At 39.1% G+C, this 17,588-nt stretch overlaps 1 protein-coding gene across 1 annotated transcript in view; it reads left to right on the plus strand.

The window, feature by feature from the left end:
- Mbd2 (methyl-CpG binding domain protein 2) overlaps nt 1-17,588 on the plus strand; it is a 54,098-nt gene that overhangs the window by 14,178 nt on the left and 22,332 nt on the right. Inside the window, exon 4 of the mRNA XM_026783374.1 lies at nt 8,776-8,913. Within this exon, the coding sequence (XP_026639175.1) occupies nt 8,776-8,913 (138 nt within the window). The remainder of the gene's footprint in view (nt 1-8,775; nt 8,914-17,588) is intronic.

The following is a 17,588-nucleotide window of genomic DNA, read 5'->3' on the forward strand; positions in this document are numbered from 1 at the left end:
CTGTGATTCTGAGGGTGGAAAGTTTAAGTAATAGGGTTCCACTTTTATAATGGATTAATGCCAGGGTTCTGGAACATTGTAGATTTTGTAGGCATTCGTATTGCAGTGGGTTGTTCCCAAGCCTAGCCCTTCCCTGTCCGCTTGCTTCTGTTTGTACAAGCTCCTTATGCTTGTGGACCGCTACTTTGACCTGTTGTGATGGCCTGAGGCCCACACCAGGGTGCTGGCCCCATGCTTCAGGTTCTCCAGTAAATAAGACTGTGAGCTAAATTAACCCTTTTTAAGTTGCCTTAGCTCAGGGTATTTTGTTATGTGCATGTGTGTGTGAAGTTATCCATGGGATGGTTGGTGACAAGGGAGAACCTGTGGGTTGGGATGAAGCTGATGGAGTTACAGTAGCTGTGTTTCTTGGGCTCTCATAAATTCATCATGTGAAGATTCCTACCCTAGTTTGTCATTTGTCATTTATTGTGCCTCGTGTTTAGACAAATAGGAAAGGTACTTTTTCATATTGCAGAATGCAAATGAGATGAATAAAAATCCTGTGGAAAAGTGACAAGAACTTTCCCAAAGGTAAGAACAAAGTCAGGAAAGTGTAGTATTACAGAAGCATGGAGAAATCAAGGAGGGTAAAGACTACATCAGAATTGGAATGGACCTGGTGACCTTTATAGAGCCAATTTCCAGGGACTGGAAGGGTTAGAAAGCAGATTTTATGCCAGGTCTTTGAAAGTTTTATACTTTGGATTTATTGTTAGTTGAAATAGCGTGGGTAAATAGTGAAAGGCTAGCCAGTGCAGAGTGTTGCCCTCCTGCTAATGTGTTTCAGCTCCTGGCTCTAGTTTTTTTTGTTGTTCTTCCTTTTTGTATGTTCTTTTAGGTCATATGCAAATATAAACACACTATATTTGTATGTTATTATATGTGCATGTTTTAACCTCCCTATAAAATGGTTAGAATGGCTTTTTCTAAATATTGAAAAGACAGCTTGGAAGGAAGCAGAATGAGGATGGAGGATTGTAGCTTGAGGATGCATGCCTTAGAAACTTCCAGGATCCTTTGGATTGAATGCCATAACTTTTTTGGGGGAGGGGAGTGTTTCTCCTACAGAAATTTTATCTCCATCAGAATTTCAAAAGGATCTGTACCTAAAAAACTTATCCATTGGTTTGTTTGTGTTAAAGAGGGAAGGAGAGCAAGGTGTTAGGGGGAAAAGAGGGGCCAGGCCATTTGATGTGGTTCAGAATAACCATTTGCTTGATGACTTCTCAGTTACTGAGTAAATGTCTGAGGGTTCTATGGTCAATTCATCATCATAACCATACTTTGTATCACCATACAAATATTGTGGTAAGAACTACCCTTTAGCTTCAATATTTCTAGGATTTCCACTCTAGTTGAATACAAAGAGAATATGTCTTCTGACCTGTAAAACTCCACCAGTTCTGTTCTGCGCTCTACTCGTTACGCGCTATGGGAACTAGGCTGAAAATTTAAAAACATACACAGACAGACGGGGACACGGGTCATCCTTGATAGAAGAATGCCCAATTTATTGTACTCAGGGGTAGCTTATATAGGGCTCTGACCATGCCCCAGCTCTCCGGATCTTTTGCTGCAGACCCATCAGAACCCACTCCACTGCCATCAGGGTCTCCTGCTCAGAGCAGCTGCAGGCTGCTCAGAGCAGAGGAAAACAACACTGGCTTATAGAGAACGTGACAGAAGTCTCTTCCAAAGACCTCCGTGCTCTGTATTTCTTGCTGGTTTAAGTGTCTTCGTGCCTGTAGGAGTATAGAGACTGACTGAATACTCCACAGGTGATAGATTAGTAAGACAGGGAAGTCTTTGCTAGGAGTTACTAGTGTTTATATTAAGTGTGGGTCCATATCGAATATTGAGCACTGTTCATTTGATATGAAATGGAGAAAAGTGGAAGTGAGGAAATAGTTTTGTCTAGTGAGGAATAGCCAAGACTTGGGAGATGTGTGGTGCTGAACACAATGGAATTATAATGGGATTTGCTAGCAGATTGGATGTAGAGACTAACAGAAGACTTGAGGTGAACCCTTGCATTTTAGGTAGAGGGGATACTGAAAGCACCCTAGGGGAAGAATAAATAAGGCTGAATAGAAGTGAACTGATAATGTCAGTTTGAGGTTCCTGGAATACTTAGATGCAGATGCTGTGTGTAGTGGGCACACTGCTAGAACAAAGATAAGCTGGAAAGTCACTGGCACACGTAATATTCCCAGTAATGAGACTGGTGAGTCCCAGACACAGGCAGGGATTCAGCCCAGAGAAGTTCTGGAGTTTGGCTAAGGTTGATGGAATCAGCATAAATGGGTTGTGAAAAAGATTACTCGTTAGTAAGGCGGGGCAAGAGAAAGTAGGGAGAGCAGAAACCTGCTTCCTGGTCCTTAACACACTGTTTGGAGGGGCCTGGGAAGGCTAGAGATGGCTCAGAGGGTGAGTACTTGCTATCTCTGTAAGCCCAATGACCTGAGCTAGATCTCTGTAACTTATATAAGCATGAAAGGCGAGAACTGGTTCTCTTCTGACCTCCACTCATGTGCCTTGGCACAAGCACCCCCCCACAATAATAATGCAAGTGATTTAAAAAATTAATAAGAGGTTAACATGTAGCTCAGTGATAGAGTGAGTCTAGGGATTGTTTCTTTTATATTTTAAATTGGAACAGACAGTGCTCCTTTTCATAACAGTTTTGCAGCAGATCTTATAGGTTACATTTAATTATCATATTTTCCTTTAGTACTTTCAGGTTCAAGACAGAAAAGGACTCCTTAGACCGCAGCTGCACAGTAGGACCACACGTGTGGTGGCATTTCACCTCTAATTAGTTGTACAGTAGGACCACACGTGTGGTGGCATTTCACCTCTAATTAGCTTATTGTATGCAATTTTCAAAGTCTGGGCAAGCATGAGTCTCAGTTTGGAAATACTGTAGAGGAAGTCTCAGATGGTTATATTTGAGTGGGATGGTAAGTCACTTGTAAAATACTAACTCTGTGCAGTGAGCTAAGTAATGGAAAGGTGACTGGGTGATATTTTAGGTTGAATGATGAGGTTTCTCTGCTGGTAATTTTCAGACTGAGCGCTGGGTGACAAGTGGCCATTCTTCAGAAGTCGAGAGGAAAGTATTCTGTACAGAGGAAAGAGCCAGCGCTAAATTGTTAAGAATAGGTGCCCCAGTATGTAAGGACAGAAAGAAGGTCAAAATGCTGGAGTTGAGTGTGTAGAGAGGTACCCAGCTGAGGGTGGAGAACCAGACGAGTCTACTGGGGCTTTATGCCGGCACAGGAATGGTGCAGAGTGCTGTGTGGAGGTCCTGGTGGAAGGTGACGGTGTTAGAAACTGCATTGGTGTCATCACATGCCATTCTATTTGATCTGTATATGAATCTTTTGTAATAATTATCTTCATTAACCGATAAGGAAATTGACCTTAGTGGTACTGAATCTTTGTTCCCCAACTGGGATATAAATATCTCTCTGGAATGTGTATTAACAGCTACAGGATTAAAATGGTACGTGAATGATACTTTGCAATGTCAGTTGTATATGTGTATTGGGTAAGTAGAGCAAAAATTTTCACCCTACAATAAGGTGAATTTTTAAAAGTGAAAAATTAACAATTGAAAAGTAAAATCTCAATGCTTTGGTTATAGAATCTTCAGTGTCTTTTATATAGCTTTTCTCAAAAAACAGACAAGGCTGGAGTTGGCGCCAGGTTTACAAGAACCTCTTGCTCTTGCAGTGGACCAGGGTTCAGTTCCCAGCACCAACAAGGAGACATTATCTCTTTTTAGGCCTTTGTGGACACTATACTGATGTGATGCATGTATATACATTCAGGCAAATACACTCAGACACATGAAACAAATCTTTAATAATAATAAATCTAGCCAAGGAAGGTGATATTTAGAGTTCAGTCACTGTGCTATATGATATATAAGTTTTACATGATATCTGTCTGAAGACGTGGTGTTGGAGGTCAAACCCAGGGCAGCTCCCTTGTTTGCGGTGTTACAGTGGCTCTAAATGGTGCACTTTCCACAGAGGGGCAGTTGGAAATACTGAGTTGAGAAATGAATATTTGAAATGAATATTGAGAAGTGAATGTCTTGATAGCTTCTTCCACAAATAAAATCCTGTTCTTTTAATAAAATGCAGGGAACTTTGTGTATCTGTCTACTGATTATTAAAGGTTTTTTTTTTTTTTGGTTCACTGATATTGTAGCACAAACTCTTTTAAAAGTAGTTTCAGGAAGGTCTGAGTCACATAAGATGACTTTTCCCTTCCACCTCATCTATTGAAAAGGGAATAAGAATAGAGTGATGCTCGCAATCAGTAAGACTTACCGAAGAGCATGAAGCTATTTTGTAATACGTATAGTCAGGCATGGTTGTGTGCACCTATAATCCAGTCGCTGGGGAAGGTGGGGCAGGAGTTGGGAGGCCAGCTTAGGCAATATAGCAAGAATCTATTTCCATAGCAGGAGGAACAGAAGACCCTCTGCCCCTTTCTTTTGAGCTGTATTTCATACTGAAGTTATCATTTATGTTTAGTAATTATGTTAAAATTCTAAGATACCATCTTTGGTAAACCAGAGAGTTTAAAACATCATTGAGAACTTTATGTGATAATGGGAAGTGGAAAAAACCCACTAAATATCTGTATCAATATGGATAAAACACTGGTTGTTTATTAATATTAATACTGATAAAATATCAGTAAAGTGCAAGTATGAAATTGGAAACAACTTTAAAATGGAAGATTTGATTGAAAAGGAGTATATGAAATGTAGGCCGCTGAAGTGTTGGCTCATGTATGGGTTGCTAGCAGTCGATCAGTTTGTTACAATGTAACTAAGGATAACTTCTGATAGTTGCATTTGTAATTATCTACATTAGGTAAAATAGAAACTGATGTCATCTTCACAGTGCAGTGAGCTGTGTCAGGAGGCAAACAGTAGGAGATACTGGTTTATGAAGTCCTCTTCATCACTCACGCTCTGTAACCAGGGTGGCTCACTAAAGTGTTCCATGGTGTTGAGACCCCATTGTTCCATCCCCTCCCCAGTCACTTTTATTGTATACTTCTCTTTTTGTTGTTTTTGTTTTCAAGACGGTTTCTCTGTGTAACAACACTGGTTGTCCTGAAACTCTCTTTGTAGACCAGGCTGGCCTCCAACTGACAGAGAACCACCTGCCTCTGCCTCCTAAGTGCTGGGATTAAAGGCGTGCGCCACCACTGCCTAGCTATTGCCTAAGTCTTGCATTACAGGCTTTTGTGGAAGGTCATTGAATGTAAAAGAAAAAAGAAATCTGCTTGCAGATTGTGTTATTTAGTACCACAGTTACTTCTAGATTGAAATGGGACATCTTTTTAGAATTTTAAAGTTTGTGAGCTAGGCTGTTTACAATGTTGCAGTGAATTTGCTGGTTTAGTTTGTAATGTAAACGAATTTCACTTTTTTATATTTAAAGAAATGATTTTGATTTTTGTGAACAGCTATAATCATGCTTCAAGCCAAGGTGATTGTTCTTAATGCCGAAGTTTATGGCAGAGTGTCAGTGGTTTAGGGCAACTTGGGTAACAGGTGGTCATGAATTAAGTGACTCTGGCAGTCCTTAGGGGAGACTGGTAATGCAGTTTACTGGTTCTGTAAGCTTCTGGGAAGCTGGTCAGTCTACTTTGCAGATTTCTCAAGAGAATGTTTTAAATACAAAATTGTCAAAAATGTTTGCCAGTCAAAAGTAAAAGAAGTGCTTAAAAATGTTTGAGAAGTCAAGAGAAGAGTGATGATGTACATTCTTAGTGCCTTACTCCATGCAGTTGTCTTCCTTAGCAATTAGGCTAGGGTTCTTTAAGATAGAACAGAGTGAACCATCTCAATTAGACAGTAGAACCTAACAATGTATCTTATATTTTTTTAGCAGGTTCTTCTAATTTTTCTTTATTGGTCCAATAGCATACACACACACACACACACACACACACACACACACACACACACACTCTCACTCACTCACTCACTAACCAACCTTAGCGTTTGTTTCGTTTGTTTGGTTGTTAGGTTTTTTATTTTATTTTATTTATTTATTTGGTAACGGTGTCCTGGAACTCACTCTGTAGACCAGGCTGGTCTCATACTCAGAGAGATCCGACTGCCCCTGCCTCTTGAGTGCTCGGTTTAAACGTGTGTGCCACCTCTATCCTGCCAACCTTAGCATTTTTAACACTGCTAATTTCAAATGTTCCATACTTTCAGTCTTTGTGGATTTAAGATTCATAGTTCGTTATAGTGAAGAGTAGGCCCACTTTATCCTTTCTAGAATGAGTCTTGACTTGGATACGCTTATGTATACAAACAGTCGCAGTTACTTCTGTATCTGCTCATGCCGTATTTGATCTAGTACCAGCAAAGCATATTGTTTTTTTTTTAATTAAATAACATGTTAACAAAACATGATGCTGTTTAGTGATGTATTTGATAATCTTAATGACAGCAGGTTGTCATCCTTAAGAATTGGGTTAGGATTCCTGAAGACTGAACATTGGCCTTAGGTTGGATGACTTTGTTGTTTAGGACCTTGGTGTTCTAAATGTTTTTGGCTAGAAATGCTTGATTCCTTGTATGTACCCCAGAATTAACTTCAGAAGTTTTAAAAAAATACACACCCCTAGACCCCACAAAAATGCACCAAGCCTGTTCCCCACCTGTAACTCCAGTGCTAGAGAGGCAGACAGGAGGATCCCTGGCTCTTTCTGGCCAGTCGGTCTAGTCAAATTGGTAAGCGTCAGGTTCAGTGAGACATCTTGTCTATAAAAGTAAGGTAAAGAAAGAGAGGAGGACTCTTGACGTCAACTTTTTACATCTTTCGTCAGTATCAAAATAGCAATAATTTTTGTCCTGTCCTTTTTGTTATCATTCCATTGGGTTTTGCAAATGAAGTTAAGAGCAGTTCTGTTTTACAGTTTGACCTTACGAAAACATGTCTGACATTTTATTTACTGGATGATCCAAATTTGAATAACCTGTCATATAGCTTTCCAAAGCTTTGATTTTACGTCTTCCCAAAAGCAAGAAGTGTAACACATAACAGAACTAAGGACTGGCTGTCAGGCTGGCTGCGTGCTTGTCACAGGCAGCCTGAGCTCCGTAATGAGTTTCTGTTCAAGCCTGGGATATGTAGTGAGAGATTGTTTCAATAAACTAAACAGGAATACAGGACAATTATTCCTTATTCGAATACTTCCGCCAGACTTTTTTTAGACTTTGGAATATTTCCACATATATAAGTGGGTAGGCCTCACATTATGGTCAGACCCAAGTTGGTAATGCAGTCTGTTGTTTTTCAAATACATACACCAATTGTGTGTACAGAGGGCAAGCTAATGCACTTTCTGGGAACCTTTGCTTGTTTGCACCCAGTTGTATGAGATCATGTGTGAAATTTCCATTTTTATTAGCAGTGCTCAAATTTTGATGTTTTAATTTGGCCATGTCTTATTTTATCAACATTTTCTAGAATGAATTCTGTTTACTGGAATCAGTAATTTAATGTTATTTTTTTTATGTTAAGTCTGGTCTCATTGCTAGCCAATCAAGTTAGGTTTTAATGCTTAAATATTTAAGGCTAGTATTTGTCCTAGTCTTAGAATATAGAAATAACCGTTATCCTGATTGCTACTTTAAAGTTCTTATTCTTTCTCAGATATATTAATGTCCTTAGTATTCTGCTAATTAGATAATTAATATTATACAAAGAATTGAAAGTATACCTTAATTATGAAAAAATACATAATAAAGTGCTTAAAACGAACTTTTAGAGGAGCTGGAGGGATGACTCAGCAGTTAAGAACCCATATTGCTCTTTCAGAGGACCCGAGTTGAGTTCTCAGCACCCACACAGGGTCTCATAACTGTTTGTGACTCCAATTCCAGGGCATCCTAACATTGCTTCTGACCTTTTCATGCTCTTGCATGCACATGGTTCACATACATACACACAGGCTCATACACATACACAATTGTTGGCGGAGGCTGCTTGTTTGCTTCCTGGCCATCCAGACCCAAAATAACCACACAGAAACTGTATTAGTTAAAACACTGCTTGGCCTATTATCTTAGGCATATTTCTGGCTAACTCTTATATCTTAAATTAACCCATTTCTATTAATTTGTATATCACCACATGGTTGTGGAAGGTAAGTTTCCATCTGGCGTCTGGCATCTGTCTTCTGCAGTGGCTACATGGCCTCTCTCTGACTCCGCCTACTCTCTCCTCTATCTGGTTGGAATTCTACTTTGCCGTATTCTGTGCTGCAATAGGCCCAAAGCAGCATCTTTATCAACCAGTGGTATTCACAGCATATAAAGGGGAATCTACATCATAAAATAAGTATTTTTCTTTTAAATGTACCTTTAAAATATTCAAAGTGCTGCCAGGCAGTAGTGGTGCATGCCTTTAATCCCAGCACTCTGGAGATAGAGGCAGGTGGATCTCTTTGAGTTCAAGGCCAGCCTGGTCTACAAGATCTAGTTCTAGAACAGGCTCCAAAGCTATAGAGAAACCCTGTCTCAAAAATTAATCAATCAATCAATCAATCAAATAAAAAAGTAATGACACAGACCAAGAGTTGGAATAATTGTTATATATTCTTTTAAAATTATGGATGTTGAGTTTAAAAAGGTATTGATCCAATTTTCTTTACATATTGTATTAATGAAAACATTTCTATTTACAGGGTAAACCAGACTTGAACACAACATTGCCAATTAGACAAACTGCATCAATTTTCAAGCAACCAGTCACCAAAGTCACAAACCACCCCAACAATAAAGTGAAGTCAGACCCACAACGGATGAATGAACAACCTCGTCAGGTAAGGGGCTGGTTTGTTCTCTAATCATATTTTCCAGAAAATTCTGGTGTTTTATCAAGCATAATTCAAATAAATTCTGATTATACTAGAATACATTTGAAAAAGCTTTATGTCTATAGAGAATAGCCATAATAATACAAGATTTAATAAAATACTCTAGAAGTTAATTAAAGTGAATCTAACCAATATTATTGGCAACAGTTTTAATGCTCTCTGTGTTATAATATTCCTGAGATTTGGTTGTACTAATCTTAGCTTTTTAAAGATGATTTTTCTAGGAATAGTGTTTCCTAGAAAGATGAATCATGCCGCTCGTGTTGTGTTTGGCTTGAAAACATTTTCTATTATTTGGAAATTGCTTCTTTTCCCCTTTGTTTCTGGTTTCTAATTTCAAGGAATCTGTCCCAAATCTTTTGAAAAACAGAATCAGATATAATTTGCCAGTATGGGTATATCACCGTGATTTTCGTTTTTATATAAGTTCAGTGCATTTTTCTCTTTCATTAATTATTTCTTCAACTTATATCCACCAGAAACTTTTCTTAGACAAGGGTATTATCTGAAAGGCCTCCCTGCTGCTTAACAAGGTCGCACAGCCAGGGATGAGACTGGACCAAGTGCTCAGCCTCCCTCATGTGGTCAGAAGTTAGGTGCTCCATGAATTTCGGTCACAGCTGGGGGAGGAAGTGGAGGAGAAACACTGCATTTTCTCTTTTTTCTATTTCCTCCCACTTAGTGGGTTAGAAACACTGATTGGCCTACAATGAGTAGCTTTTGCTCAAATATTCTCCACTCCATCTTTTCATTTGAAATTATTTTTCACTAGTCCTTCAAGTGTTTCATCTCCAGACTTCACAAAGAACAGGGCCAAATCTCTCAGACAGTTGCTCTAGAAGAAACTACAGAAAGAAATTCAGTTCCCACATCCTCTGTAGTGTTTTTTCCTCTTCAGGTGAGCCAGGAAAACAGAAGATGTTTGGAGCCACATTGGATCAGCATCTTGCTGTAGATGTCTCAAGATTTGAAGTTCTAAACTTGCTTTACTGTTGGTCCCCAAGAGATTCAGCAGGGGCCATGTAAGTGTATCACATCAAGTATAAAAGATGCGTACCTGCATGTGCCATTAGGTTCTTGTCAACACATAGGTTTTCTTTGGGCCATTCATCTTTCTGTGTGAGGCTTTCCCCTCTGTTTTACTACCGTGTGCAGGATAAAAACAAAATGGATGGTTTTTTAGTGTTTTCAGTTCAGTTCAACAAGAAAGGGATTCTGCCATCTTGAACTCTGCCTGTCTTATCAAGCTATTCTCTGGTTGTATTCTTTTGTAGATAAGGTATGCAGTCTTGAAATCTGTCCTTTGGCTTTTTGGTAACTTAAAATTGTTTCCTTACTAAATTTTTATTATTTGAAAGTTTTGATGCTTATAACTGATCGAAATGCTTCCCAAATCCCAAAAGACAGAGGTAGAATGTAACCTTTAATGATATAGTGGAAATTTGAGTTGTCCTATGAGAACAGGTATTACTTAATAGATTTTTATCCTTTTTTTCTTTCTTTCTTTCTCTCTCTCTCTTTTTTCTCTTTTTGGTTTTTCAAGACTGGAGTTTCTTTGTAGCTTTTGAGCCTGTCCTGGCACTAGTTCCCGTGGACCAGGTTGGCCTTGAACTCACAGAGATCTACCTGCCTCTGTCTCCCAAGTGCTGGGATTAAAGGTGTGTGCCACCACTGCCTGGCTTATCCTTATGTGCTTTATTTAAAGATCAGTTGATTGACAAATTCTGGTCATTTTAGCAGTGATTTGACTGGACCTGAGCCCAGCTTTACACTGTAAAAGTTGTGGTGCCTGTGTTGTGCGGGATGGTTAGCTGTCTGTGGAGATCAGTAATGGAGAAACTTAGAGCTGAAATGAACAGAATGGTATCTCTCCTTCTTTGCTTTGTTGAATAGCTTTGAGTTTTCTCTTTTTTATTATGGTTTATAGAATTACTCTCATGACAAGTGTGTGTTTCTTTCCCCCCATCTCTTGTCAGAGAATTTTAGCATCGTTCTAACAGAGATCTTTTGAAGGTTCTTTCTTTGAGCTAGTGTAGGCAGGTGGTATTGTAATAATTTAGCAGGTTACTTCTGCATACCTGGATGTTTTGCTTGGTTATTCTCATGTAACTTGAGAATAACCTAATCTTTAGGAATTTTTTGGTTACACCAAGACAGTTATCTTTTCTTCTTCATTTCTTCAACGTAGTAGTTGAAGTGACATTTGAGTGTAGTGTCACCAATGTGAAGATAGTAAAGAGGGAATTTTAAAGTTGTGTCATCTTAAAAGTCTAGTTTAGAAACAGGTTTGTTAATAAAACAATGCTGGCTTTAATTATATTTTGGTATCTGTATACTACTTCACCATTGTTGGGTAGATAGTTGACAAAAATGTATGAAGATAAAAATAATTCTAATTTTTTTTAATAATTCTAATTTTGCTACTCATTTGGATCCAGCAAAATAGGTCAGCAGTATAAATTACCCATTACTCAACTTGGCAAAGTTATTTTTATTAGACAGTGAATGAATGAGATTTGTATTTCTTAAGTTCCCATAGAGAACATATATTTTTTTCTTTAAATATATCATTCTCTTTTAAGGTATTTAAGTTAGTGGTATGAGCACTGAGTTTTAGGCCTAGAATAATAAGGTTTGTGTATGTTAATTCAGGCTTTACTCTCAGTAGGTGTGAAGTAATAGGTGAGAAGAAGAGAAATCAGCAGAAGTATTTTATGCTGAGGTCATTATATAATTGTCCATATAAACTATGAATTTATATGCATTGACTCTTTAAATGCTTTGTCTTTAAATATGCAAACTAGTGTATTTAAAGAATGCATTAAAACAGAATTTAATAGAAAACAAAGTAGTTATTTGTGCATAAATTAAGATCATAAAGTAGAAATGGGAGGTATTGACCCTGGTTATAATGGGGTAAGTGGCAGTCATTATTGTATGTAGTAGCTGCACATTTATCATTTCATAGGTAGAGAAGATGGACGGAAGGGTTCTCTCAGACATCTAGATATATAAGACACATTCATGTTTTTTAAAAAATTTAATTGAATTGCAATTTTATTAAGGTTGTCTTTTAGCTGGGCGGTGGTGGCGCACGCCTTTAATCCCAGCACTTGGGAGGCAGAGGCAGGCGGATCTCTGTGAGTTCAAGACCAGCCTGGTCTACAAGAGCTAGTTCCCTAGTTCCAGGACAGGCTCCAAAACCACAGAGAAACCCTGTCTTGAAAAACCAAAAAAAAAAAAAAAGGTTGTCTTTTGTTTACTTCTTTGAGTATGTGGGCAACTCACTGTTTTGAGTCTTTTTTTTCTTTAATACTCTTACCTTTGATGCTTTCTGGTCTCATGTGTTTCTTTTATCTTCAAATTGAAGTTTCGTTTTTGAGTTTTTATTTCCTTTTGAAATAATTGTGAAATTATCAGGGCTGACCCACCTTTAGTGTTATTGACTGTCTCTGAACATTGTTTTTCTTAAAGAGTAATCATGGTTTTCTTTAGGAGTTAATATTTGAAGCAAGTGAAGATGTACACTTGAGTATCCTACTGAGTCTCTTTTGTCTTTTGTTCTTCTAGTCCTTCTTTGAAATGATACGTAGCTTTCCCTTCCTCTCTCCTGGGAGTCTGCCCGCCTCTTCTGTTAGAATAAGGGGTTAAATTATATTAGACAAAACTCCCAGATGAAAGAAATTTAAAACCAAGTACATGTACAGTTGTGTATGAAAGGTTTATGAGGCGATCCAGTGTGTGTTTAGTTGTTATAATCCAGAAATGACCCTTCATTGCGGCCATTCAAGCCGTCTTCTCCTCTGTAGCGTCAACAGTTCCTTCTAGGATGGCTTTATGACTGAGCCCTTTAAGTATATTATATTCCTTTTGTCTCCTCCAGATAGGAAAGTTGGCTGCTTGGGCAGATAATGAGTTTCAAGTGTTCCTCTAGGAATTCTGGGAAGATGTCCTGTGCAGAGTGCTAGATAAGTAAGTGGACTGGTGCCGTAGGCGTCAGGGAGAGCAGCGCTACTGTGGCCGGGAGATTTGGGGTGAGCTCTGAAAATGCTAGAGGGCTGAAGATTTAGAAGAACAGCCAGCAGAGCAAGGGCATGCTGCACTGGGGAGAGCAGCTTTTGTAAAACTGCTTTGGGAAATAGGCAAAGACCAAGTCGAAAAGTTAGAAATGAGGGTTTTAATTGGGAATAATAGAAACTGAAAGCAGTTCATGTTGCTGAGGATTCCTTAAATGCTGACCTTTAGAAGTTTAAACTACATTGTTGCTTGTTTTCTATAAGAAAAAGAAATTTGGAGTAGACAAAGAAAAAATTACTCATATTTTCTTTTTCCTAGTCAAAACAGTTTTAAACATTTAAAATACTTTCTTTTAGTATTTTAGTGCATTTTGAAAAGCATAATGGTGATAGATGTCTTTGCGCTTTAAAGAGTTGCATGTAACCCTACACTCATAATTGTTTCATTTGATATGTTCCTGTCATTTGTTAACTAGACTGTACATTGTGCTAACAATTGTAAGTCACACTTGCCTGTGACTTCCCTAGCTACTCATCAGTGTAAGATAGTGTCTGGAGAATTTTTGGTTACATATTAAGTCTCTTCTATATGTTACAATGATTCCCTGGGCTAAGTTCTCAGAAATGTAATTAGCATGAGTTTATGATTTTGATACCTTCCATCAAATTGATCTTCACTCAGTTGTAACAAGTTAAAAGACTATCCATTAGTAAGTTAAGGAGCTCAGTTTCATTTTATCTTCTGTGCCATGCTACTTATAAATGTGTTCCGTTTCAGACTCCTGTCTTTTCTACTATATAAACTGGCTTCTATTCCAAAGCGTTTAAATGTATTCAAGTTGTTCAGGAAAAACGTTCACTTTACCGCGTATGCACTTTTATTATTTATTTCTCCTTCTTTTTGGCCAAATTTCTGTGTGTTGTCTGTATATTTGCAATATACCTACTTAGTTTTTGCAACTCTAAAACAAAGCTTTTATTCTTGCTCTGCCATTAAAACTGCTCTTACTATGCTTACTGAAGTTGTTTGTTAAAAGGATAAAATATTCTCCTTAAATTGCCTCTGTGTGTGCGTGCGTTGGTATTTGTCTGTTTTCATTCCCTCCCCTCCTTTCTCCTGTTTTGACTGTTGAACTCCCAGGCATTTGGTGCGTCCTCCCATGTGAGTAACCACCATGGATTTCCCCACAGTTCCCACCTCCCGTGCTAAGGATTTCCAGATCTGTCTTTTTCCAGAGCTTCAGTTGTTTGGCTCTGTCCATATCGAAGTGTCATAAGCCCCTCTGAGTCAACTTGTTTAACTCTGTCCTGTCAAACCAGCTAGTTCCTGTTTGTGCAGGATTTTATTAAAACACCACTGTTCATCTTGTCCTGGGAAGCCAGAGGCCTGCGTGTGTCCTGCTACTCTTAGATCTCCCCCAACCATCCAGTTAGCCTTTCTGGCCTCACCCTAACACTCCCCTTTAAAAAAATTCTTTGTAAGTTTTATTTTATCACTCTTATCGGCACACACCAGGAAGCTTCAGTGGTTCATTGCTTGGTGAGTCAGTTTACGACAAAACTGAACACACCAATTGTGTTTGCAGAGACATTTCAGTAGACATTCACAGCACAGCTGAAGGCATGGCCCACTTTCCCACTGGAAGACAGAGTCTTCTGCTTCTCAGCAAGAAAATGGAAGTTTGAAAGGCTGAGATGGAAATCAAGAATTTAGGGATTTGGAAAAAGAACCTCTTGGCTAAGCTTGGTGACTCACTCCTTTAAGGCAGAGGCAGGTGGATCTCTTGAGTTTAAAGCCAGCTTGGTCTACATGTGAGTTCCAGGACAGCCAGGACTACATAGTTTCAAAGAACTAAAACTAGAGCCACAAAACAGCAACAAACAAAAAGAGAACTTTTTAGTACTAAAGTACATCTGTCCACTTTCATTGTCTCATTTAAAAGAAACGAGCAAACAAACGCAAACAGTAACGTGTCATGGAGAACAGAGACAACGGTTATTGAGACATGGAGTAGGAATGTCACAGGCCATTACTTGCTGTGCGCCGTGGTTGTGTGGTGATGGTAAGCCAACAGGAAGTGATCCCTTCTTTATTCCTGTACTACATGGTTACTGTTGATCTCGCCTCTGCTGTCCGTCTTGCTCCTTCAGTTTATCCCTCACACTTACCTTAGTTCCCCCGTGTTATAATACCATGACCTTAATGACCAGAAGTAATTTGGGGAGAAAAGGTTTGTATATTTCAGCTTGTACTTCCACATCACAGTTGATCATGAAGGAAGTCAGCGCAGGAAATCAAGGCAGGAGGCAGGAGCTGATGCAGAGGCCATGGAGGACGGTGCTTACTGGCTTGTTTCTCATGGTTTGTTCCTCATGGCTTGCTCAGGCTGCTTTCTTGTATAACTCAAGGTCACCTGCCCAGGGATGGCACCACTCACAGGGAGCTGGACCTTCCTACATTAATCATTAAACAAGAAAATGCTTGACAGACTTGCTCATAGCCCAATCTTATGGCGGCACTTTTTCAATAGATTCCCGCTTCCCAAATGCCCCTAGCTTGGTCATTTCTTGAGACATTAATTTGTGCTAGGCTTTTTTCTAAACAACAAGGATATTGCAGTGGACAAGACAGGTCCCTGCTGTCCTGGGGCTGACTATCTGGTGTGATAGAGTTAGGTAGATGAATACTTACATAGTTTACCATGTTGTGAGTAAATGGGATGAGCAACAGGAGCGAGAGAGTGCATGGTCTTTAAAAGTAAGGCTGGAGAGATGGGTTTGTGCTTAGGAGCACTTGCTGCCCCTTCAGAAAAACAGCATTCGATTCCCAGTACCCACTCAGCAGCTTGTAACCACCAGTAACTAGTCCCAGGGGATCCAGTGCTCTCTTCGGTACTCAGAGGGCACTAGGCATAGAAGTGGTGCATAAACATGCATGCAGGCATATACCCGTGCACATTCAATTACAAAAATTAAAGTAGAGGAATATTGGGAAAACATTCTAGACAGAGCCTGTGTTTTCCGTTCCCGTCCTTCCCTTTAGAGCTCCCTCTGTGTTTAGAATTAAAGCACTTACAGGTGGTGTTTTCACAGTTAATTCTTGGTGCTTTTGTTTGAGTTCCTCTGGTGGCGGATGATGCAGTTCCCCCTCTCTGCTGCTGAGCTCCCAACACGACTGTATCACAGCTTTAGGAACTGGTTGAATAGTCCTGGTTTACCTTCTTAGGATCAAAAACATTCATAGGTGGGGCAAGCCATGTAATTCGTGTTTTGTAACCTTCACAGTAGTAGGCTAGACTTTCTACATAATGGTAATCTTCAGAACTTCTGCCACATGCCTGTCAGTAACTCTGTTTCTTGTTGGACTTTTCGGAGTTGTCTTTGTTCTGCTGCCTGCTGGGTTAGTCCCTGGAATTTGCTGTGCAGCTGGAGCCCTGGGCTGTCTTCTGCTGAGCTTCGGTGCCCAAGTTTGTTTCTGCATTTCTATCTTTATCTTAGGATGCTTCTCAAGTTTGTAATCCAAGCCTAAGAAAGTTGCTAAGGAAGCCGGGTGGTGGTGGTGCACGCCTTTAATCCCAGCACTCGAAAGGCAGAGTCAGGCAGATTTCTGTTAATTCGAGGCCAGACTGGTCTACAAGAGCTAGTTCCAGTACAGGCGCCAAAGTTACAGAAAAACCTTGTCTCAAAAACAAACAAACAAACAAAACAAAAGGTTGCTAGGGAAAAATGATGGGAGATGAAGTCTTTGAAAACTTGCAGATTAGAAATGACTTTATTCGGATACACTCATTTTTCTGCTGATGAGAGCTTAGATTGGAAAAAAAATTATTTTCTCAGCTTTCTAAGGGCTTTGCCTCATAATCCTCCAACTTCAAGATTTTTGGTGGAGAGATTTGCACTTGCTTTTATAGCTTGTGTGCTCTTCTAACCTTTTATATGCGGATTTTAAGGAATTCACCCAAAAAGTAAGTATACACACACACACACACACATACACACACGTGTTTTATTTAAAAGGTGGAGAGATGGAGATAGGCAAGCATGGGCTGCATGCCTGTAATCTTAGCACTCAGGAGACTAATGCAGGAATATAGAAACTCCAAGGCCAGTTGGGCTGTGTGAAAAAACTCTATCTTCAAAAGCAGAACAAAGGAAAATATCTCTGTGTGTTTCTAAGGTTTTTTCATTCAATCTGGGCCTGAGTAGGAGACAGGTGATTCCTGCCGTTTGTTGGGGATATTTCTTCTATCTTATCTTTCAGAATTTCCTTCTCTCTTGAATCTCCCAAGTTCTTATCTTTCTATGTGAAAGTTGGCTTCTCAGAATTTTCCTCTAATTTGCCTGTGTTTTTGCTTTTATATTCTTTATTTTGTTGTTTATTTTGTGAACTATTCTCTTGATTTTTAATTTCTAGGCCGTCACAGCTTATATTTTGATGATCATAGTTTTTATTTTGCATGACTTTTTTGATGCCATTTGCTCTTCTTTTTCCTTGGATCAAATCTTTAATCCTAACTTTCTTAGCATTTTAATTATAAGGATGCTTTCATTTGATTGATGCTGTTTTTTTTTTCTGTATTCGCTTGTTTTATTTGTTCATCTTAG

Source organism: Microtus ochrogaster, chromosome 18 (assembly GCF_000317375.1).
Source record: "Microtus ochrogaster isolate Prairie Vole_2 chromosome 18, MicOch1.0, whole genome shotgun sequence".
In the NCBI taxonomy this organism is placed as follows: domain Eukaryota; kingdom Metazoa; phylum Chordata; class Mammalia; order Rodentia; family Cricetidae; genus Microtus; species Microtus ochrogaster.